General features: G+C 31.8%; 1 protein-coding gene across 2 annotated transcripts in view; it reads left to right on the top strand.

Annotated features, from left to right (window-relative positions):
* The window catches only part of LOC122513391 (E3 ubiquitin-protein ligase TRIM9), a 96,905-nt gene that overhangs the window by 54,280 nt on the left and 16,414 nt on the right, over window positions 1–26,211 (top strand). For both annotated transcript variants that reach the window (XM_043629729.1, XM_043629721.1), the window contains exons 3-4: window positions 23,180–23,275; window positions 24,616–25,009. In XM_043629729.1, the coding sequence (XP_043485664.1) occupies window positions 23,180–23,275; window positions 24,616–25,009 (490 nt within the window). The remainder of the gene's footprint in view (window positions 1–23,179; window positions 23,276–24,615; window positions 25,010–26,211) is intronic.

The following is a 26,211-nucleotide window of genomic DNA, read 5'->3' as shown; positions in this document are numbered from 1 at the left end:
TTACATAGCCCCGAGTACGTGCCAGACAAACGTTCAGGTTGTCGTAGTACGCCTCCTGGGTGTACCTTTTCTAAGGTGAAACGATGAAAACGAGGGAAACGAGGCACGAAAAAGAAAAGGAATAGGAAAAGAAGAAGAAGAAGAAGAAGAAAGAGAAGAAAAATAACGGGGAACACTCGACGTTGTTGCAGTAGCAGCAGCAGCAGTAGTAGCAACTAGTGTGTCGAGTGTGAGAAAAAATATGAATTAAGAATGGTACATGGATGATAAAGTAGGCGTCTTTTAACAAATATTTAATTTTTTTTTTTTTTAAAAGACTGTGAGAAGAAAGATATTTACTTCCTTAAGATTTGTTTATATATATATATTTTATAGTAATACATACGTGACAAGTTGTTTTTCTATTTTATACATTTTATACCTCATTAATCACATCTACAGTTCGCATCCACGCGACTTGTTTTTTATTTAAATTTACTTAGACAATACTTTTACAATATTTCCTTGATTAATTGCAATTGAAATTTTACCATGGATATCGGTTTTCTCATTTTATGTTTGCAAAATTAATAAGCATTCTCCACGCACATATGACTAGCAAATAAAAAAAATATTTGCGGTACCATTTCAATGATTTGCGTGTAAATATAGAATATGGAAATCTGATTGGTGCACTTTTGTATATGAGTACAGGCACTAGATCAGATATCGCGTTCAACATAAATTATTTAAGTTGTTTCCGAAATTTATATGATCAAAATCATTACAAATATCCTCTCAGAGTCTTAAAATACTTGTATCACACCAAGAGGGTAAAATTAAAATATAAAATGTAAAACAGGCTTTTAGTGTATTTAATAAATATATTATTTTCTTTCCACGCACATTAACAGTTATAATAATAATAATAATATTAATAATAACAACAACAAAAATTAACCATTGAATATACTTTGTTTCTATTTAAAAATTGATGCGAGAAAAAGAAATATATATATTCGGTCGGTGTTGTTTCAAATGGGGTTGACTACGTATATAGATAGATCATTTTGTTTCTTCTTCTCTTTCTTTGTTTTTTTTTTACAAATAAAATAGCTGGATCTACGTATACTTAATTTTATCTCTGTTCGAGGAATATGCATTTATCGGTTTCTTGGTAACGTCGTTAAGAATATCGCTGTGCAAGCTCCCACTTCAGTTTTGCTGTATTTTTTCATTCCCTTCTTTCGAACAGTTAAGTTCCCCGAGAGGCACTCTACTCGGATGCGCGCGCTTCTTCTACTATAAACAGTAAACACGGTAACGACGTAGCGCGAAGTAAAGTTTGTTCTCAGAACTAACTACGAACGAGAAGGTGGATGATAAGTGAGCTTGGAGAAAGAAGGATGATAGGGGCTGGGGAAATCTTTATTTTACAACTTTATTGCGTTCGTGGAAAACAAATTCAAATATTTAAAAAATTTCCGTCCTGACGATTAATAAATAGAAACTCTTAAATTTCATTATTCTTTCTTCAATCAAATCAATTTACTCGATGTTGATTTTTTGGAGATAGCAGTATGAAATCGCAGTATTTATTTAAAATACTTTATTTAAACAATATGTAAGAATTCACAGAGCGCTAAGACAGAAACTAGTGATACTTTGGATAGTAAAATTGTAATGCTATTTTTTATATTATTGATTGAAAGAACAAATAATAATACTTAATGCTGAATTATGTGAAAAAAAAATATGTTGGAATACGTTGTGCACTGGTCGGCGGTTCGTTATGAAGTGATCGGTCCGATACCGATACTTAATCCGTCTCCTGTTTCTCCTTATCTTTTTCAAGGAAATCAAACCGATAGAAAGAGTTCCCTTTTATGGTTTCTTTTTTCGGCTTACTTGATCTGTTAATCGCTCGTACGTGTGTGTGTGTGCATATTGCCGATAAAGAAAAATGTATTTATTCTCAACATGATTTTTAATTATTGTATGTCTCATATATTTGTATATAAATTCTTATGTATTATGTATATGTGCCAGTAATTTTGAAAATGGACTAAATATTATAATAAAATTGAACAATTTTTTATTTTATTATATTTATTTTATAATATAAATCATTTTAATCCAAAATAAATAATAAATTTAATTTTTTTAATTTTTTAACTGAGTCAGTTCAATTTTATACTTGGAGACACGTATATCAAGATATAAGAATATACATAAAAAGAAAGTACGATTTTATACTATAAATTAAAGGTTACAAAAAAATATTTTAATTATTGTATATTATCAATCATTTTCTTCAAATAACACGAATGAAATGAAAAATCATAAATGAAAAGAAAATATTTAATTTCGAATTGAAGATTCTTTATAATATAATCCATACGAAATGTTATTTCGTAGGGCTGTAGAATGGAGGAGAAAAAATCGAGTGTGTTGGTTGGTTTCTCGGAAGGGTTTGCTATATCATCATTTTACGGTATACGAGGAGAGGGTAAAAACGCGATCGGAACGTGCGTGAACAAGCGCGCGCGCGTGAGTTGAACTTTGCCAGTGGTTGTTGACGCTCGTTCTGGGGTTCGGTTATCTCTACGACGAGGGTTCAAGTATTTAATGGGCTCTTTATAAAAATAAATTGGCAACTCGAACCCCAAGGGATGTGCTCTTGACGGGACGCATGGTATCGTGCCTATGATACGTTATCGCATATAATTCGCGATATCACGTGCGAGCGCGCACTTTCATCTTTTGGAATATTTGCGTCCTTAAAATTTGTCCGCACTCGTTACTCGTTATTTTTATTTCTCGTTTATGACCTGGGCTTCGGATTATGTCCTATCATTTAAGCTTTCTTTTTATCTCGATCAAATCATGTAGAATATATTGATATACCGATACAAGAATATATTGATGAACTGATATGAAAACTTTCTATGCAAATATTTTTTTAATTAACGTAAAGGATGAATTATTTTTATATTTAAAAATACAATGTTCGAAGTTGTTTATTATTAGATTAGCAGATTTAATGAATGAGAAAATGTAGCTGTATTTGTAAATAAATTTTTAGAAAGATATAAACTAGTGTGTTATCTTTTTTTACAGATTATATACATGAATATTCTTAGAATGCTTGTGCCTTTAAAATTTTCATTACTCGGTTATGAAATCAAAATATAATTATATTCCACTACATTTTTTTTGTTTTTATCTTTATTGAATTACAGACAATTTAGTTATATGAATTATACGAAAATGTGTATTACATTGCTCTTAATTAATAAAAGAAGAATGAATTATTTACTAATAAAATATCGTTTGATTTACAATAAGTATGGATATATATACACGTATATTGATTTTTACCTTTTCATACGAAACATACTAACTTATGTTAGAAAGATTCTTATTCGATAATAAACATACTTTTCATTTAACGATTAGGAGGAATGACATCGTCTTCAAAACGTGATCGAAGTTTATATGATCAAAGTCCATATGAGATCCCAGTGATCGATCACTTTCACGTGAACATGCTCCTCGATAGTATTCCTTTTATAGCGTGCAATGACGACGGTAATGCAATGACGTGAGAACTTGAAAATTTTAATCGATAAAATAGAAGAAAAAGTTCGTGAGAAATAACCGTGCAATCTTATATCGAATAATATATTTTTTTTTCTTTCTCATCCATTGTCGTACGTATCAAGAATAAAATATAAAATAAAATTGTTCGTGGGGATGATGATAAAAAGATCTCTTTACGTAAAAGCCAATAACCATTGCTATAGTATATAGCGTGTCTGTTGTTTCCATCCCTTTCCCCTTAATCCATCTTCTCAAAATGTTTTTCCCCGATAGTGTTGAAAACTTTACAAGAAGGGAATGCTCGATTGCATCTTGAAAAGTTCTTTACGAAAACGATATTGCTTTTTGATATTAACTTTCATAGATCGTGTTACGATTTCTACAGAATTGACTTTTCAATATCAGTGTTCCGCAAGTTGCCGTTTTGAATCGTTTTTCGTTCTTATAAATATATTATTTACAAATATCGTCGAGTTTACTCTGAACGAGCTGAAATCTTCGATAAATAAGAAAGAAAAAGAGAGAGAGAGAGAGAGACGGGGAGAACTGAGTAAAACACGAAAAAGTTTCAACAGTGGAATTTCCTTCGTTTTATTTTTTTCATTAAACGAAGAAGTATTACCATTGAAAGGATAAGAAACAATTCTTAAAGAAAAGATAATCAACCAGCTGCTTATTCTCACTACTCCGTAACGGGATATTAGTTTACGTAAGAATTTTCAGCATAAAAGGAATGCAAAACGCCGGAACGGTTTATTTTTTTTTCTTACCTATAACAATGCATATTTTCAGAGCTTAAAGAAAATACTTTTCTTATTATTTGTTATACAAGAAAGTTTTTGATATTTTAACATTTTTTTACAAAGAACAGATGTTATTAAAAAGTTTAACTTATAAATACTAATGTTTCTTTTTTTAAATAGTTTGAATTACTTTATGCGCCTGAAAAAAAGCAATTTTGATTATTACACCAATATCGAAACATTTAACAATATGCCGGGCCGTAACTTTGTTCTATTGCATATAGAAATAATGTTTCTTCTACAATATAGTTATTATATGAAATTGTTTAAATATCCGATATAAAATCCTCTCTCAATTCTTAAGAATAATATTAATTAATTGAATACTATAACGAAGGATATTTGTTTGTAATACAAATTTTAATTTAATTTCAAGTATATGGAATTAAAACGATTTGTTTCAGTGCAATCACTTCTAAGCATTTAACTGTACCGACAACAACCATGCTACTATACAAATCCATTTCATAATATCCAATCTTAATGCAACAACGTTGTTCGTATAATATCACGGCTCGTCCTTCTCTGCATGAGGCGGCAAGATATTTCCGAACAATTTAGAAAACGAGCTGCGATAAAGGACACCTGCCACCTGTCCAAGTTAACGCCCTTTAATAATTACCGCGAGAGCCGTATACTCTGTTAGAGTTAGTCCGTCCTGGAATTCCCTTGTAGCTTCTATCGCAAGCATTTTAACGAAGTACGCGCATGCGTCCTAATTTGATATTCTTTATCAAAGCTTAGTAGGTATATAGGAAAATGTAATTTTCGATATGGGAAATGGAATGATGATAATACTATTTCATATAGAGATTCAAATCAAGTAATATTTAATATAATTAATAATTAATTATTCGACATTATAATTTTTATATCGTGATATTAATCTTTTTATTAATAATATTAAAAAATATACATTCGTTACACTCGATTTACGCAAATTATTCGTATCGTATAGTTTTCTTTTTTATGTAGAAGAAAATTGCGCAAATAGAAATTATTAAATATATTTTAAAGAGAGATAATTAAAAATATATTTTAATCTTTCCAACTTAAATCGAACGATCCAAATTTCACGGAATATTTTGTAACTAATTAAATAGATCGTAGAAGTAAATCGTTGAGCTTTGATATTCGGGGAAGAAAAGGAGGAGAATGAGGAGAAAGAAGAGGAAATGAAAGGGAGTCAAAGATTCATTGTTCGTACCAATCGCGAAGCAATTTGTCATTCACTCAAGTGCCACTTGGACAACATAAATGAAAAAGGATCATTTCATCATTCTAGTCACGAGATATTCGATCTTTTCCTGTTCCTATCCCTTCTTCAAACTTTCTGCCGATATCGATTTGAAACTGGTACGTGTGATGACATCGGGAGAGTCATTCGAATAATAAATAATGAGCGATCGTGTTAAGTGATGGACATTACGAGCTGTTAATCTGTCGATTCTCTTCGTTTTGTACACCGTGTATTTATAGCTCTCATATATACATATCATTAATCGATAATGAGAAACAGAAAGAGGAAGAGAGAGAGAGAGAGAGAGAGAAAATGAAATACGTGGACAAATATATTATATTTTAACATATCAAAAGTGACGATCTTCCGTTATCCGTTTTTATATTTTTTTTTTGAAAAATAGATTAAAGTCCCAATTATTCATAAGTTACACAAGAAGGATGATAAATTTATTAAAAAATTATAAATAGTATATCTCTATGGCATGAGACAAGATAGAAAATTCATGAAAATTTATTAAAATGTATAGACATATTTTATTAATGATCACTCTTGCTCTGGTAATGATAATTATACCTATCTGAATAAAACACTCCTGAGATAATATAATATTAAAGTGCAAATATTATAATTGCCGACTGGCTCGCCTATTTTGATTAAATATTTTATCCGAAATAAATGTTTATTTTTTTTTATAACCAGTGAATTACAAAAATAATTTCAACGCATAAAAAACATTATTTGTATTGATCGTAGAACGTGGAATATTGGAATAAAGAGACGAGAAGGAAACAAAGGCGTACAGAAATGTAGACTACCTATGAGCGCAAGGTTATTCGTTGTAGAAGATACGACGAAAAAAAAATAAAAAGAGAAAGAGAGAGAGAGAGAGACGAAGACAGACATAAAGCAAAAGAGGGAAAGAGGAAAGAGAAAACAAAGCGAACCGCGTAAGGTTACGAAAAACGCTCGAGAGAATTTATACTCTCCACGTTATATACGCAGAAAAAGAGAGAAAGGGTGAGGGGGAGGGGATACGGTAACCGTTCAGAAAACATTTTCCCTGTGTGCACATAACTCAACATCCTCGTAGACATCGACCTGAAATAATGCCGCTAGTCGAGCAATTTTCTGCACTGACGTAGAAATTGTCAGAATTATTTCTTATCTGCAAAAGGTGGAAAACTAAAAAGGGGGAAGACGAAACTCGGGAAAGAGTAATTGGCTTGAGTACTTTTAATCAACGGAAACATAATAACACGAATTGTTCTTATCATTTACTCTGTTTATATTTTACGATTGATGATCGTCTTTATAGTTAAAATGATCCCTCGTGAGACATGAACGTATATTACGTGTTCAAACATATATGTACATTAAGAACCTTACATTTATAGGTGCATTAAATAGAAATATATTTCTAACTTTATTTCTTTTTTCTTTTTTGCGTATAAAAATAATTGATTAATTACATCGAATGGGATATCGTCATGACATAAAATTCAATTATTTTGCAACTCGAGAACGTTTTAATCCTTTGCGGTTGAATGTCGCTAAACACCTGACGTTACTCAAGAATTATACAAATTAAATCTTTTCGTATTTTTATAAATAAAAAAAAACCGAATTACTATTGTTACGTAATAAAATCATGAATTAGATGAGAGAAAATATTTTTCACTTAACATTTTATAAATATTTAAAACATTATTACGTAATTAATCTCGTTTTATGCAAAGAATGTATATTCGGCTTAGAGAGAAGTATTATTGAAAAAGAATTAATACTCTAAAATTTAATTAATCTATTAATTATTATTTATATATTATATTTATAATAATTATAATTATAATATATATAATATTATAAATATTATACTATTATTAGAATGTTTATTTTCAGTTTATAAGAATAATTAGTTACATTAAACGATATAAAAATTAATTACTTTATAACTTCAGAATGGTAACCAAGTTCAAGTATTATAATGCAAAAATATATACGTAGGATAACGTTTAGCATAAATTTATAAAAATAATTCTTTAAGAGCGAGATTAAAAACGACTCGGACTTGACTTTAATATTGGCGCCAGGCGTATAACAGCAAGCGAATTAAGTCTCGCTTACATTGTCCACGTAACGAATCTGGATTTCATTAGGTGTTCGCAATTAGCGGAACAGTGCTAGCACGTCGTAGGCGAACCGCATTTTTTTCTGCTACTAATTTACATGTCGGTTTTATAACAGCTTGATTTTTTACACGAAGCTTTCATTTTCTTTCTTTCTTTTTCTTTCTATCTTCCTCACTTTCTCCTCGTGATATTCCTTTCTTTCTTTTTCTTTTCTCTTCTCTTTTCTTTTCTTTTCTTTTCTTTTCTTTTTTTTTCTTTTTTGCCTAATTCTTCCATGGTTCGCTTCGCCACACTTAACGCGCCATGAAACGTAATGGCGAGGTTCGAGGTGTAGGAGGAAATGATAGAGAAAGAAAAGAAGAAGAGAAGAAGAAGGAAATAAAAAGAAAGAAGGAGAGAGAAAGAGGAAGAGAGAAAGAAAGAAAAAAAAAAGTCTAACATAAGTACCGCTCGTCCTTTTCCCTATGACCACTACAAAAGCACCCCAGTGGAGTATCAAGCGAGTTTCTAATGAACTTCGAGAACACTTCGAACTATTTCACGTTGGACACTGTAAAACTAGTTTGAAACCATGCTAAAATTTTCCTATGCCAAGGTAAGTTCTAATCGATTCTACGTCGTTTGCTGAAGATTTTTTTAGAAAATTTTTGTTTTCCTTTCTTTAATTTCTTATTTTTCCAAAGTATGATAGATCAGAAATTGAGATAAATAACAGTAATATCTTCACGAGAACTTTATCTTTTTCAATATACATGTTCATTAATTATTCGTCCTTCAAAGGTACAATTAATATCAACCCTGAATAACAGATAATTAATATCTACGTGATTTATCACATTTAACGAACATGCCAAAGTACATATTTCTCACGCGGAACGAAAGATTAGCTCTTCGTATCGCTAGAACGATTAAAACAAATCGGTCCTGGGTTTATCATCAATCACTAGAGAACGTAACAAGTAATCAACTACACACGCAATTGGAAATGTTCTCTCATGTGAAATAGTCATGCTAAATCGTACGAGTTAAATCAAGGAGAGGTTCTATGTTTTGGATAAGTCTCGCGTAATAGAATTCCTTTCATTTCGAAAGGCGTCACGTATGGACGATCGTAAAACTATGGTTTAGCATAAATCGATCATGACAATTCTCTCTTCCTTTCTCTCTCTCTCTCTCTCTCTCACACAAACACTCTGTTTAATAGAAACCTATTTGCGAATTCTATTTGCCAGGTGTTAATTGAGCAGCGTTTCTACGACATTCCAGCCAGATGAGGATCCTCGTAATAGCAAATATACGAAAGAGAGAGAGAGAGAGAGAGAGAAAGGAAGATAGAGATAGAGATAGGAATGCTCAAACGTGGTTTCAGCATATTATCACGATTATCTTCAAGGAAATCGTATTCCTACTCGACGTTATTCGGGTCGAAAGAGCGAACGATATCACGGCTAAAACGGATAGTCCTCGGGAAGAAACCATCTTCGCAATAACCACACCCTTGGCAGTATAGTTAATTTGTATGCGTAGTCGTGAGGAGGTAAGAGGGCACCCTCGTTTGCAGTGGATTATATGTAAATTGAGTGACTTCCTACCTATACGTCTATCTCTCTCTTTCTCTTTTACGTATACGTGTATCTTGATATATACTTTGTACATGCAGTAAAGGTATACGTATGTACACCGTATATTATTTGTGCATGGCCGTACAATATTATGTATAAGTGTTTATGTGTACGTGTATTGCAATTTTTTTCTTTTCTAATTTTTCTTTTCGTATTTTAAAACGCGACCACTCGGTAATTACCTACGCGTTATGATAATTTGAATCCACGAATTAACATCCTGTATGTTTCCACGATATAAATTTCCACGTTATATTCCAAAGCGTAATTACGAATCGTAGGAAAGAGCTTGTGCTTTTTAGCATGATTAAAAGGATACATGTATATAAATATATAATGTTGTGCGTAGATATATATATATTATATTTACAGGAATAATTTCATAAGTTTTGTCGCGACAGTCGAAAATTGATCATGATTGATGGACAGCATTTCACACGAATATGTACACATATATAGGTATGTTTTATCTACATAGACACAGATATGTAACGTGAAAGCTAGCAACATATTCGCGTGTTCATGTTTTACGAACTTTCGATCGAACGTTGCGGCTAAATATGGGAACGTAAATAACGAAAAGCTGATAAAAATTGCAGATACGTTTGTCTGCTCTGCGTGAGTCGACTCGAATCGAGATCTCTTTTTCTTCTTTTCTTTCTGCCTCTCTCTCTCTCTCTCTCTCTCTCACTCTCTCTTGCTTGTATTCGTCCATTCGCCCAGCAAACAAAATTCGTTTTATAAAACACAACTCGTACCCATCGGCTCATCGAATGCGGTTTTTTGGTTCGTATTCGTGATCGAACGGAGATAGTGCGTTGAAAAAGAGAAAGAGAGAAAGAAGGTGTGAGAGCACAAACGGCGTGATTTAGCGAAGCCCATATCCGAAGAGAAAGAGATAGAGAGAGAGAGAGAGAGAAAAAAGAGATATGTGTAACTCTCGAACGATGGGTCTCTACGACAGCATCGTCGAACGTCGAAGCTCGTCGGATTTATAAGTCGAAAATGCAATGCTTCCCACCTATCACCCATGCTTGATACTCCCTCGCGCCGATATTCGAGATTTATCGATTCCCTTGAGGGAAAGAGAGAGATGGAAGAATCGAAAGAACGCAGTATACAACGATAAAAATATCACCTGATATGTTGTATATATTCTATGTACATATGCGAACGGCAGTTCTTTTCAACCGAAAGCTTTTCGAGCCCTTACATTTATTTTTCTGTTATGCAAATTTAAAATAATGTGTTTTAAGTATAATATATATTGTTATAGTATACTATACAATTTAACACCGAATGAAATAATATCAAAGATTTCTAATCGTATGAACTTTTGTTTTGTAATGTTTTGGAAATTTTTAGTTCGCGTTATACAAGGAATTCTTTGAGCTGCTTTGCCGAACTGTAAAATTATAAATTTTGTTTTCAACAGTTACGCTATCATTTTTTTATACCGTAACGGAAAATTTATAACTTAAAATGAAAAATAAAATACATTAATATCGATTCTTTCGTTTAATTTTTCTATTTCGATGAAAACGAGTTTTGGGAGAGCCTGCATTTGAATTTTTTAAAGTGAAATTTTAATGTCAGCTCATGTGTATATTCATGTGCGTGTATATCGTTGAGTAAAATTTAAAGGGCCAGATGCACGTCTCACTGAAATACGAGACGTTCATATCCTTTTCTTTTTCTGTATCTCAACGAATCGTATGAATGAAGGAAGAAAGAAAAACGAGTGGGAGGGACGTTGACCCACATCGATTATCTCGGAGTTCTGGAAGCAGGAGAACAAGTCTAAGACCGAGTTGCTTATAAAAACAGTAGACCGCAGGTGTCTTCGTTTTGTTTCCGAGAAACCGGTCAAGGAGCGTGAGGTAGGACAGATGTCTCCCGATTGAGAAACAACATGGGAAGATCAGATTTCAACCTCTCTAGAGAAATCTGAAAGAGATATTGTATAAAGTGTTATTTTATTAAACAGCTTCTAACGGTATGTTATATACGTAAAAAATACACATTCTACCTATTATATTTCATATTTGTATAAAGATAATATATGTGTATGTGTAATATAATAGAAATATGTTCCAAGTAAAAGGCGACTTCTTAAAATAACATTATTTGAACTGTTGTTACTAAAATGTTATTCAGATATATAACAAATTTTAAATTACATTCTATAACAATATAAAGATCAACACATTACTTATCAGAAATCGATTAATAAGTTTTACATTGTCAGCATTTCTTGATTGGTAGCCTAAAAATAAGTTTTTCATTGATTTTGGATTTCCAACCGATTGGCATTTACATCTTTTCGCTTAGTTCATTTCTGATAGATAATGCTTTTATAACAACAATAATTACTTTTATAGTTTTATTATTAATGCAAAGAGTAATTTTACTGTAGTAGTAGTAGTTTATTATTCCTTGTTTTTTCTGCATTACAAAGAGGACAATATATTACAGATTTACACGATAAATATATAAAATCATTTTACTAATATATTATAGAAGAATTTAGTTCCCAAAAAATCATACTTAAAGATTCATTGATGTATGTACAAAATACTTTTCGGTGCGAAAATATTGTCATTCATAATTCGTCTATACACATGTTCGTAGTAATAGTAACCAAAAAAATTGTTTAGGTCGAATCAGCTATGCAGGTTGTATAAATTTCAAGCACTTATGCAGGTTACCGTGTCAATGTATCTTTTAATGAAATTAAGTCAGTGGGTCAATGTAAACACCTTTTATTTATATATATGAGAACATTTCTGAGATTCAAAATTATAAAGATTTCCAACGTACATATCGTTATAAAGAGCAGATACCCTTCTATTTGAATTGTTAATCATTTTTAACTCTATTTACTGTAAATAATTTTAAAAAATAATTATTTCTTGATTCTACATAATTAGTGCGTTATCTTAAAGTAAAAAATGTATGATTCGAATCATTGTCATTCTTTTTGATACATTATTTGGTAAATAATTTTACATTTTTCTATAAGATATAATGCTGTACGATAGGTATAACATAAAGTACAAAAATCTTTCTCACTTTTTAACGAGTTTTCGTGTAATTCTCTGTATTATTTTTTCATTCTTACTTAAATTATATTAATTATATATATAACGAGTAAGATATAATATAAAAAATAATTATATATCATATATATTATAAATTAAATCTTTACACTTCTTCAGTTTAAGAATATGAAAAATGTAAGAAATAAACAGAAAGAAACTCGGTGGGTTCTATTAAAAGTAAAAATGGAAAGAAGAAGCGTCGTCATTCGTGGTTGATTAAAAGAAACCCAAATGTGCCTTCACACACATCTCGCAAGACTAGTAGTATCACGATATTTCTCACCAACACAAAATGGTGGTCACGAGGTAAAAATTGGAAGGGTTGGTTCTTTCGTTCGTACAGCTAGAGGGTGCAATGGGTGCCGACGACGACGGCACTCGTTGCAACGAGGGAGAACAACGTTTTCGATGTGGTTCGTAGAAATATGGAAAAGAGAAAGAGAATGATATAGAAAGAGAGAGAACGATGTTACACTCGGCGCGATATGCTTTATGATTCTTTACAAGTCTGTTCACAGGCTGAAGCCGGCAGACGAGACAAAATGTCTGACGATTCTATGGATTCAAGGAAAAAATACAAAAAGAGAAAGAGAGAAAGAGAGGGAAAAACTTATCGTTTCTTCATTTTTTTTCTTTTCGTCTTATAGTCGCACACCATGATCAGCAAACTTTTCTCACTTTTATGCGAGAATCTAGCAGAAAGAGAAACGTTGAATTTTACTAAAATAATGACTATCTTGTAATTTAGTTTCTTTTTCTTTTCTTTTTAATAAGAAAAGACGAAGTTTGTAGGAGATTTATATTTGATGAAAATCTAATGTCAAAGTTTGATTTCTCGTCACGGTCCAAGTAAATCATAGCGAATTACGTTCGGATGTAGAAAATTGGACAATTTCAAATGTTTTTACTTAATTTGCAGAATAATGTCATTATACAGTACACAAAACTACATAAAAAGATTGTAAACAACTTGGGATATTTGATTCTCTAACAAACCAAGGAAATTGCAATAAATTATTATACATAAGTAAATATGTTAGCACAGAATTATGATCAATTTTGAGAATTTCTCGAAATTACATGAAAATAATTTTATTATAAGGTACAGGCAATAATACTAACGTAAAAAGTACTTTTCATATTACGAAAAGAAAAACTTGTAAAGATTTAATGAAAAATTGAACGGAACAAAATGATCTCTCTTACAATTTGAAATTTTATTTTCTCGGTTCCTTTCAAAGCGAATTTTAAAAGAGACGAGGGCCGTTGTCTAATTCGAAACGAGGTCTAGATTAAATCTTAAATACCTCCTTTTGTAATCTTCTCTAACGCCACCCACCTCTTTTCCTCCCTTAAGGATAATTCACGTGAATCTTGAATTTAAATTAGGCACCATAAATATTGCTTTATCTGCAACATGGCCGTTGCTTTGAATATAGCTGGAGGCGGGGTACCATTCAAGAAGCAACGAGCTTTCTATCTCTCTCTCTCTCTCTCTTTCTCTCATGCGCCGGAAAGCATAATGGTTTTAAGCGAGAGTGTGTACGATTTAAAGGGGTGCCGCAAACATGCCAAGGTGATGTTTAGTCGAATTTTCACGTTAAAACTGTTAAGTACTCTCACTTACAAAGAGAGTCTGGAAATTTCCGTACACACCTAAGTTTTTGCTAATTATTCAAATTATTAATAATAATAAATCTAATTTGAACGTATGTAAGTATTTATTTATTCATATTTCATACATTAGGTTTTTTTTTTATATATTATTTTTATTTTCTTATGCACGTTTGCTTAAAATTATTTTTAATAGTTTACTTTCAAACATAATACGCACGTACGTGTGATATTGTATACGACACGATGAATAAAAATAATTTTACAATATAACAAACTGATGTTATCCCTTTTGAATGATTTATTGTGATTGTATAATAACAACACAGATACATCTAGAAAAAATAATCGATAAGAACAAATGAGAAGAAACTTGTTGTGTTTTTGAAAGAAACAGATCTATCTCATAGGATATGCGTGTGCTCGTAGCGTGCAGATCGTCTGCGGTGTGTATTCATCGGTTAGTGTATAGTGCAACGACGATGCAACAACGATGCAACGACGATGCAACTGTAAGGGCTGCTAGCTAGGGTTGAGACGACATCGTATTTACGTAGGGTCGTATCCATCGAGCCACCGCCCTTCGCGTGTGCCGTCGTAAAGGGGCTGAACGGGAGACGCCGAATACGAAGAGAATGCGAAAGAAAGAGACGAAGAGAGAGAAAGAGAAAGAGAAGGAAAGGGTGATTTTACTCTCACTGCACGAACGAAGGGTGAATCGCACGGGTTGCGACTTCACGATAACAACGACGAGGAGAACGGTCTTACGTTGCGTGTCTCTCGCACTTTTCCAACGACGTCTCATGAATTTCTATCTTTCTTTATCTCTTTTTCTAATTGTCTTTCTATCTTTTTGTTACTTATTTTTCGGACGATCAATTACGTATTTCATCGTATAGAAAGCTTCACTCGTTATTGTTTAGAACCTATTCGATTAGTTTTTCATCGATTTTTACTTACATAAGAAAACATCGAATTATAGAAAATACGATAATAAAACACATTATACATAATATTTCATCTGTTACTAACATTTATTAAGAATAAAGATCTAACTCATCCTGGTACTTTGAACTTCGCTCGAGTAAATTTAAACTCGATGTATCATTTACTTAGTTTTATTGAAGAATATATATTTGACATCCTTATTCTTTAGTAATCGCATAAAACACACAGATTGTTACTTTTAAGTATCACGTTTTTGGTAAATTAACTCACCATTTAAAAGACTTAGCAATATTTTATTCGACGATCATATATAGGAAATAAATAAATTTTCGATTATAAATCGTGTAAACTGCAGAGAACATTAATTTGAAATTTAAATTCGATAAAAACAAACTAGTTAGGGAATGTAAATGCGATGAATAAAATTTATGTTTTTTTATATTACTCTCTTTGCATGTAATTAATCAATTGTTTTCGTTGACAGAACAGCAAACAGATATTTTGCAGAGGACTCTAGATAATTATTTATTTTTAATGATTCTTTGTTATCTATTAACAATATTTGTATTGATTTATTCGTACTCCTCTTATTAATTGCATGCATTAGTAATTACTGGTCACGTTCTCTTATTTCAGACAATTGCACTTTGAAACCTGTTATGACAAATACATGAAATTGTTTTTATGATTGTTTTCGATTTACATATACATATAATATATAGATATGTATACTGCTTATTAAAATATAATTGAAGTTTGCACTGTTTCAAATAAAGTCGAAATCAATTATCAAACGTAACTCTTAAGCATTACGAAGGAAGTGACGTATACGAATAGTGTGTGCAAATCAACTAAGAGATAACAAAATGAACAAAGGAAGGATCTATGAGAAAGGCGATCGTTATCGTGAATGTCGAATTAAAAATAATATAACGTAGCGCATAATAAGACGATTATTATACTTGGCATCGTTATATTCTCTCTTCTTACTCTAAGCAACAGTACATTTCAAGGACGAGGATTCTACGGTTAGACCTTCATGGTGACTTCTTCTCTTTAATAATAATGAATAATTACCTGAAAGTAGAAGATAACGAGGTCGTAGTTTCGCATTTTTTAAATCCCCTCCCCTCCCCCACCCCCCGTCGTGAAAGTAGCTAGGACACGGATGAATAAATCTTGCTTATAAAACGGCATGACGGTTGCTTTATAAGGTTGATTTATTTACGACATAAAATTATGAATATATAATATAATATATATATTTACTAGAAAGAAGATGGCCTTTATCATAACAACGTCATAAAGTGAGATATTATTTTCACAATTATAAAATTTTCAAACAATTGACTCGTCCTCGCAGCGTATAAATTTCCTTTCAAATTGCTCGTCGGAGATTCAAATTGACGACGCATGATTACGCGTTTAATTTTAAGAAAATTAATACATAGACAGGAAAAGAGATCTTAGTTTTGTCTTTTAGTTTCTCGATTTTCGTAAAGTTCCTCGCACAAGGTAGGTACAGTCACGAATAATAAAATATAATTGAGGATCGTTCGTTCAAAAAAAAAAGATCAATAGCCAGACCATTGTATATATACTATTATATATTGGCATCGTGCTTTCTCAAAAACATCGGACGAGTATAATGGTTTCCTTCTTCACAATTTTATATGCATGCTTTTCTATTTGGCCTTCTCATTTCGAGGAGGAGCCATCCTTATTGCGATTCATCGACAAGGAAAAGGCCAGTAAGCATATTGATCTAATTGTAAGCGCTCTCGACTTCCGTAATTACACCAGCCACCAACTGGCTTGGGGATTCGATTCGGTACGTTGTGCTTAATTAACGGACGTAACAATGAGCGTGTTTCGTTGTTGTAATTGTATCGCTACGTAGTCTGTATTTGTCGGAGTTTCCAAGAGAAAGAGAGAGAGAGAGAGAGAGAGAGTGAGGATGTGGAAAAGGAAGAGGAAACCATCGAGTTTATTCATGGTCGTTTGAACTACTCGACTGGTAAAAAATACAAATCAAAACTTTTCTACCCTTGTCCTAAGAGATTGGGGGTAAAAAGCAAGACAAACTCTTGACTTTCAACCCTTTTCTCTGTAATTTCTTTTTATTTTTCTTACTTTCGCATCTTTCGTTTTTTCGAACAGTGATCCAAAGAACCACCACTGTTTTTCTTATTTATTTCTTTCTTTTAATAACAAATTTTAATCATCGCTATTTTATTTCACTCAAGTTACCATTTTACGAATTCTTATATACAAATTATTTCTGTGCGCATTTCTATGCATTCTTTTGTTTCTTATCATTAGTTAAAATGGTAATTAATAGCTAATATTAGATCTATAGAACTACCGTTAAATGTGCCGTAAATCAACGCCAATTTCGTTAGCATACACGAATCCCCAAGCTACAGAGCTCGAAGTAATTAATAATATGGAATTAAGAGAATGACTCGATAAGAAAGAAGCAACGTCAGGAACAATTTTGCTGCGAAGCTAATAACCAATAATGAACGATTTGTTTTCAAGTTCTCTCTCTTTCTCTTTCTTTATCTCTCTTTCGAATTCCAAATCTTTTCGAAGAGGTAGAAACGCATTGCATGAATTATTGCACGGATAACTTTTTTCAAAGCATTACGATCATTATCGACATGAAATATAACCGGAAACTTATCGATTCTTCATCGACTACTCTTATTAACTTCATAGAGAAAGTACAATTTGTCAGATTTCTTCAGATCATGATACTTAATTTAGCTTATGTTTTTATTACACAATTTCACAGTAGTTGAAATAATTGGAATCTCGTTAACTAAATATTACCTGAAAGATTTATGCTTAATGTCAATAAAACGAATACGTATCGAATACATACCACGTATATAAATATATATTTTCATATTTACTTCTTCCACGCTATACGTTCAATTTGACAAAAAGTTTTCTTGACCAATTTACGAGCTAGGGAGTCTTAAAAGAAACTTGAGTTAAATTAACGAGTGTTATTTTACTTTGGTCGGTTGGTCGTAAAATTTATCGATCGTTTCGCCTAAGAGGAGACTTCTTCTAGGAAAGAAATGAAATAAGTCGTTGGAGAGGAACAAAGAGAGAAATAGAAATAGAAAGAAAGCAAGAGAGTGAGAAGAGGAAGAGGGGGTGAGGGGGTGAGGGGGAGTGAGATAGATAGAGGACTACAGATCGTGAAACAAGGCAACAAGAATGTCTCTACGAGAGAGAGTACCATTTCGATGTGATAGAACGACCAGAGTAATTAATAACAATGGCCAGTACGTTTAAAGGGAATGGAAGAGGGGAGGAGCCACACCGCGTCGAGAACAATTCCGTGGCATTCTATTAACCGGCCTCGTGATTCGACTTCAGAAACTTAGGAGGAAAGCTGCGGAAATTACGGTGCGCAGAGGGGCCGGCGTTAACTCGAAAGGAGTAACTTAATTACCCTCCAGCACGAATGCCTGCCTAGCACGAAGTTTCCGTTTTATGTGTGTACAGAACCTATGTATATATATACTATATATAGTATATAGGATATATATTATATATACATATATATAGTATAGTACATATATGCTACTAATTATAAAAGTAGTTGTAAAATCATAAATCAAAAAATGGAAAAAATTGATCTTACGATTTATTTTTTATTAACATTCTTTGAATTATAAAAGAAATTATTAAATAGATTTGTTCAATTGTTTAACTTATAGTTAAAATTCCTTTTTTAGTATTGTAGTTACCGTTACATATATATATTATACTTATACTCATATATTTTTAAACGTATATATTATTTTGGAAACAAGTTTATAGAACCTGTGTCTACTTTATGATATAAATTGAAATTGGTCTATCATTAATCTTAGATTTAATATCAATGACATTTTACCTCATATTGGTGATGGAAATCTCGTCGTTGAAATTAATTTTGCTGTTAGGCAAATTTTTATATCGTTAAATGAACACTCGATCATTTCAATCTTCATTTCTTTTTTTCTGTTGTAAATTCTTATTTCGTATCATGAATGACAATACTGGAATAAATTAAATATAAAATTTGTTTATATAATTTTTCAAAATAAATTATTTTAAAAATTAGGCTTAACAACATTAAATGAGAACAATGTTTATGGTTGTTCAATAATAAATGATACGAAAGTTTATTGTATATTATTTTATGAATTTTCTCTATCATTTGTTTCGTGGAATTAATGGATTTAGCAAATAAATAAGTCGTATAATCGATTGGATCAATCTCGGGGATAAATATACATTTCATTGATAGTACAAAATAATAGAAAAGAGTAGAATTTTAAAGATATTCTAGTAGGGGGAGAAAAAGAAGGTAATCAATCGAGACTTATATTCAGCAAGGACTTTCAAATGATTCTTTTTCATTCACTCGAAATCCCTAGGAGCTCTTTTCATGCTAATAAGATTTCGTCAGCCGTCGACGAGCGAAGAGGGCTCGCTTAAAACGAGAAAGAGAGTGATAAATAAAGATAGATAGATAGATAGATAGAAACAGAGAGAAATAGTAGAAGAGAAAGAGGGAAGCATGTTAGGTTGCAACGCAGAATCCAAACGGACATAAAAGTAGTACGTGCTATAGGATATTTTTGTTCACGTACGTACACATACGCACACATATATATACGTATAAACACATATACGCACACACGCATGTAAGTACATACGAGGCCTTCCATGGGACTTTAATTTAATATTTTACTTTGTGCTTGAATGCGAGAAGACACGTGAAAAAATCAAACTCGACAATGTCACAAGAATTTGTAGCTTATTTCTAAATTGCCCAAAAGATATTAGTTCGTACGATTTTTAAATTCTTTTAATTAATATAATATTTAAATAAATATATCAGATGATTTGATAAATAATCTATTTGAGATTCGTAAAGTGGAATAATTTATTTTTATTAATTTCGATGTTCAATTTTGTCGAACGTTTAAATATTAAAATGAGAAGCAAAAAATAAAACTTATGATTCAAAAGTTGATATATACAAGAGTATTTCTAAAGCAATTTAATGTCACCGAAATTACATTTTATTACTTCTCATATTCAGTTGTGAATTCTCACAATTACCTGAAACGTTAATCCATGCTTTTGGCATAAGGGTGAATGATATAGTATAGGTATATCATGCAAAGTTACAAATTACTTTTTTTTTTGTGGAAAGATATTAACGAATAAGTTTGATAAAATGATAACTAACATATACGTTTTACTTCTAAATTAACGGTATGACGTGGCCCTTTGTTGTAAATATAACATTTGGTAATAATCAGTAAAGATAATAAGTTATCGACCATATTCGATAACCATCGGGTCAGGAGTGTTTTCAAAAGGATAACGTTTTGTATGGATTTATCAGTATACCCTCTTGGAGCTCCGTTCACTGAGCCGTGCGATCACAATTATATAATGCAATATGCACGAGGGGAAGTGCGTAATGACGCACGCACGTGCGAACGCTCGCACGTGCTGTGATCGTGTCTTTCTATGTGTTCGTTTATGAATGCACGAGTCCCATAGTTTGAAAATCGGTACTCGCCAGGTGTGACTATTTATTCGCTAAATTTTAACTCGTCGAAAATTAGCCAGATTATTTGTTAACAGCTTTGGAAAAGCATTAACCCAACCTTATCATTTTTCTAATCACGCTATACGTTATATGTAAAATTATCTTACACGAATAATTATATTTTTGGAGTTATTCTAGTTCTTTATTTCTATTATCATTTGATTGTAATATTTCATAGAAAATATTAAACGAAGAATTTAATGCTAAAAATCTTTACATTATTTTTAAAGCTAATTTGGGTTAAGTAATTCATTATATTATTATATTATTATATATTAAAGCTAATTTAAGTTAAGTAAATGTCATCATTGCTTATTAGCTAATCCAATATTGTATTCTTATATTATGCTACTCTATTTTATAAAGAACGTATTTACAAATGCATATTTTTCCTTAATAAATGATTTCTTTTTTGTCTATCGTATGATTGTTCTCTTTCGGAGCTTTCATAAATCGCGAGAATCGTCCGATTTGAAGGAGTTTCTTTACTACAAAGACAAATCTTGAGGCTTTCCCAGATTTTTCGATACGTGTTCTGAGTACAGAGTATATACGATGGGAAAATCAAGTAACGTGTCCATCCTATCGAGAAATTTAAATTGACGATTCTGGGCAAGCATTGAACGTGACGCATACGTGAACGGCTTGAAGAAAAATCTCGTATTTTCTCAGAATATTCACGTATATAGAACACACGTATTATTAATTTTTCATAAAGTATCCTCAGATATAAACTGGCTTTCCTTTGTTTTAAAAAGTTTGAACTTATCGAGTAACAGCGTTCATTCTTTGTTTAAGCTTATTTCGAAGGACAATGTTCTTTCTTTGTTTTAAGCTTGTCTCGAGGAACAAAAGCGTTTTCATCGATTCTTCTTTCTCTCCCTTTACCTTCGTCTCATTTATGACACACGTTCGTTGTGTGTTATCGCACGAAGTGAAAATAATGCGAATAAAAGAGTACAAATATTTTTGACATAATAAGAATTGCTACCGAGACTTTATAATTATAAATTGATCTATGAAAAATTTGTAATAAAAGTCCTATTCCAATTTATGGTTCGGTTAAAAAACCGCTTTTATTCGTTTACCGTAACCTTAAAGTAATTTTCTTTCCCTTTTCCCTTTTAGTTACGATAAGATTGAAAATTTTCAAGTCGGCTTACTATTTTTTTTTTCTTTTCCTTAATTTTTTTCCTTTCTTTTTTTCTTTCTTTCTTTCACTCTCACTCTTATCATTTAACGTCGTTTTATAAGTAGAAGCATACTCCGTCAGCGAGAGGGCAACCGCTTGAAACGAATTAAATACTTTGCCAATGCAATTAGATTTTCCTTTGAGCGTACTTAAAAAGCAACTTGCGAAGATATGCCATTAAAAGTTTCGCTTTAAGAACGCGCTAATTTTATTTCTTAACGTTACACGTATATGGCGTAGGTGACTGGTTCCGGATATGTCACAAGGACCTTTTTCTTCATTTTTATATTCATCCCCATTAATATAGTCTTCTTTAATTAATTCTTCATAATAGTCTTGATGAATTATATATTGAGAGGAAAACACGAATAATTTCTGTATTTTTCGTTCCGGTTTTGTTTGACGCAATTTCATTAGCGAGATTAATATGATATATAAGCTCTGATTTTATTGAATTTGTTATATATAAATAGAAATCTCATTTATTTCAAAATCATACCATCATACGCGGAATGTGAATCGTCAAATTTTAAATTAGTTAATTTGATTTTAACGTTATTCGTTATAGAGAAAGAAAGAAAGAGATGTATAATATCAAAATGATATTTATATTATATCATATATAAATATTTTTATGAATAATATTGTAGGATTTGTGAAAAAATTGGGCCGTTGGACAGACTGGACCGGGACTCGAACCCGGATCTTCCGCTTTCCGGGCGACTGCTCTTTAACCAATTGAGCTATCCAGGGCCCACCGTCCAATCTCCTCACGAACGCTTACTTAAGTGTTTGACTTGGAGGTGCTCGCATCCCACAATATTAATGATCTTTTATTTTTTTGTCAATTAATTTTTCATCAATTCAGACGATAAGAATGTTATAACGATCGCGAAAGATTCGTACGTCGAAATTATTCACCCAAGCTAGAAATCTTTCTATGCGCTTTGAATCACATAATTATATGCACGTCGCGCCTGTATAATGGAACGAACGTGAAAAGCATTAAGCAGAATATTGGAGTAGAATACATATACATGCATATATACGTATGTATGTATATGTGTGTGTGTGTGTGTGTACGTATAAAGCCATGAAATTTTTCACACTCGTGTAACGTGTTTTTCACGATAAAATCGTTCCACCGTGTAAAGTATTTAAAATCAGTCCGTCGTTGCGTTCTGTTAAAAATCTCGTTTCTTTTTGTTTGTAATAAATAATAAACAATAGAAAATAAAAAATAAAAAAGTCAAAAAAGAAACATGTTCTCTCGTTTATTAACGCATTTTTCGTTATTCTCGTTGATGTTTCAGACGGAGCTATCGCAGAATTTGCAGCAGTTATCGGAGCGTGCTCGTTCCACGACGGAATTCATTCAGAGGCTCAAAGGAATGACGGACAAAGTACACGTGAGTACATCTTTCCATATCTTTTTAGATTTTACACGAATGCTCCAAAGAAACACGTACTTACATTTATTTATATAGGCATACAGTATATTATATCTGAAGAAAGGGGAGAAAAGATGACATTAGAAGATAAGAGGGACTATTTAACTATTATTATTATTATTATTACTATTATTATAATATCCAAACTTTCTACATCAGAAAACTTACATTCGTGTAGAAGAAAATCTGTAACTTATTCAGAAAGTTAGTTAATCTTGTAACTTCTCATTTATAATTGACAAGGAATCATTTATTGTTTCATTGATTTCTCACAAACGCGCGAATGTGGAGGAATTTTTGTATATTTATTATATAGTTGGATTATTTTATAATAAAAAAAAGACAAAAACAATATGTTTGGTGTCATTGTTTCATATATAATTCAATTTCATAGATAATCTTTATAATCGAATAATAAATTGATTGCATTAAATATTATCGCGAATGAAAAATCTACAGATCGATTTTCATTATTAGCTCATAAAAAAGAAAAGTTATAATTTTTATCGCAAAGCATCATTTTATTAGAGGTGGGTACCGTGGAGAGAAAAGAGGAAAGTAAAATTGAGAATACCGAGCGACTTGAATCCGGATTGCGGAGTCGCTCGAAGGGCAGGTAGATTGGGAAGTGCGGAGGAGAAGGAAGAGGAAAACGGAAAATTTAGTTTGCGCAAATGGAGTCGGCGTACTTTTCTCTTATCGAGTAAACACAGCCACCCGTTCGATTTTCCAACGTCCCTACGGTATTTTAGAAGAATCGCCTTATAAGTTTATACCGCTTTCAATCGTCCTACAATTTCTACGGATAAGGATAAACGTTTCTAAAGCGAGTAAAATCGCTTCATCGTCTTTCTTCAGTAAGCAATCGCGAATTAAATGGAAAAAAGAACAAAGACAATTAATTTATACTATTATAGGTATATCCAGAAAATAAATTCGAAAATCAATTTTTTTTCATGTTTTATGCGATGCAAATTATAATTCATTAAAATACTTTGACGTTACGTAAAGGTTAATATTTCCTGTAGCTTTTAAATTTTTCGTTTCATCCAATCGTTTTACCATACAAATCGGTAATGGAGAAAATACCGTAGGAATTATTAAATAATATTTAATTAGCCAATATTATAGAAATATTATACGTTATTAATGGCTATTACAATTTATAATTTATCTTCATTAACGATGTAGAGATCGTTCACTTTTCAAATATACATAAATTTCTTGTGTAATCAAATGATATCACACGTTGATTAAAATCAATTTAAGAAAGACTAATAAAAAAATAAATTTATTAGGAGGAATGCGTAGCACTGGAGGAAGAAGTAGAAGATCGTGTTGCAAATTTGGTGAGCCTTCTCCAAGCAAGAAAATCACGACTGATCGAAGCTGCGCGACAAACTCGTGAAGCTAGGGTTCGTTCATTGAGGGATCAGGTCACGAGATGTGCGACTCACCTTCAAGCAACGACGGCACTTCTCACATTTTGTATTGAGGCTTTGAAGGAGACAGACAGTGCAGCTTTTCTCCAGATAGGTGGAATGTTATCCGTTAGAGCTGCCAATGCTGCAGGCTCTTGGGGTGGTGCTGAGGGTGTCCAAGAGATCGCTCGTCTTCCTCTTCTCGATCTCACTTTAGACGATAAGCCTTTGAGGCGAGCTATCGATCAACTAACCTTCGTTCAACTTAAACGTAAGTACTTGATTTTTATTTTCAATTTTTTTCTGTTATTTTTTAATGTAAAAAAGTATCAGTCTCTTTATTATCTTTATTAAAAATTATCATGAAATATGAATGCATTATTATAATTCGTATTATTAATTGTAAGCAATTGTTTTTTAGAAATAAACATTTTCTTGTTTATTTCATAATATGCTTATCAATTTTGTTTTCTTTCTATTATCTGATCGACGATATTAATGAAAATGTTCAATGATTTATTTGTTTTTGATAAAGTTAAGTATATTCTGAAAGATAGTTTCAGATAGTACACAAAAATGATTGTATTCTATTATGATAGGAGCTCGTTAGTTAAGGAAATTTAGTAATTAATGAGGAGTTAACAATGCTTGATTTATGGAGGAGCCACGAGATTTTTGCAACGTCACATCGATCGAACATTATTAGAATACACGTTCTATTTTCCTTTTTAATGATTAATTATGGTATCAAGCTGTAGAGTTATTTAGAAAATTCCTATTCATATTTTATCACGTGCTGTTTTCCCTATTCTCGTTCGATTAATTATTACGACGTTGTATATGTTAAATTATTTGAAAAAATATTCTCGAATGAAATTTATCGAATTTGCATCTAAAAAAAAACCTTATAGAGATGATTAATATTATTATTTATAAATTTTTCAGTTAGCATTCGAACCGACAATCATCATCATTAACATTGCTCGTTAGTTCTCTGTACACGTGTAACTGTATTATCCTCCAACGTAGAAACTTGGTTTGGTATCAATGACAGATTATTGGTGGATTCGTTTAATGAAATAGCTCGAATAATTCATGCACACCGCGCGTACGGCTTTGACAAACGCTTTGTCCATAATTCCGCCTAATAGGAATATATTTTCCAACTTGGTTGATGCATCCGCTTGGATAATTAAGCGGCTACTTTATTAAAGCGGTCGCACATAAATTCATCGTATCTACGACGGATAGCGCGTATTTGTAAATAATCATTTAGGCGACCGGGGAGGAAGGTGGGTGCACGAATTCAGTGAGATTAATGAAATCGTCGGTTGAAATTTGAATAGGGCTAGGTAATCATCAATTAATATTACGTTTTGCTGTCTATCAACTATCTCTTCGTTATCCCTTTTTCTAGTTTTATTTTCTCCAAACTTTCGTATACATTAAATAGAAGAAGAATATATTTCATCG

This window comes from Polistes fuscatus, unplaced genomic scaffold, assembly GCF_010416935.1.
Source record: "Polistes fuscatus isolate 324 unplaced genomic scaffold, CU_Pfus_HIC Scaffold1, whole genome shotgun sequence".
NCBI classification, from domain to species: domain Eukaryota; kingdom Metazoa; phylum Arthropoda; class Insecta; order Hymenoptera; family Vespidae; genus Polistes; species Polistes fuscatus.
Note: the sequence above shows the minus strand (reverse complement) of the source record. Positions and strands in the feature narration are given on the sequence as shown.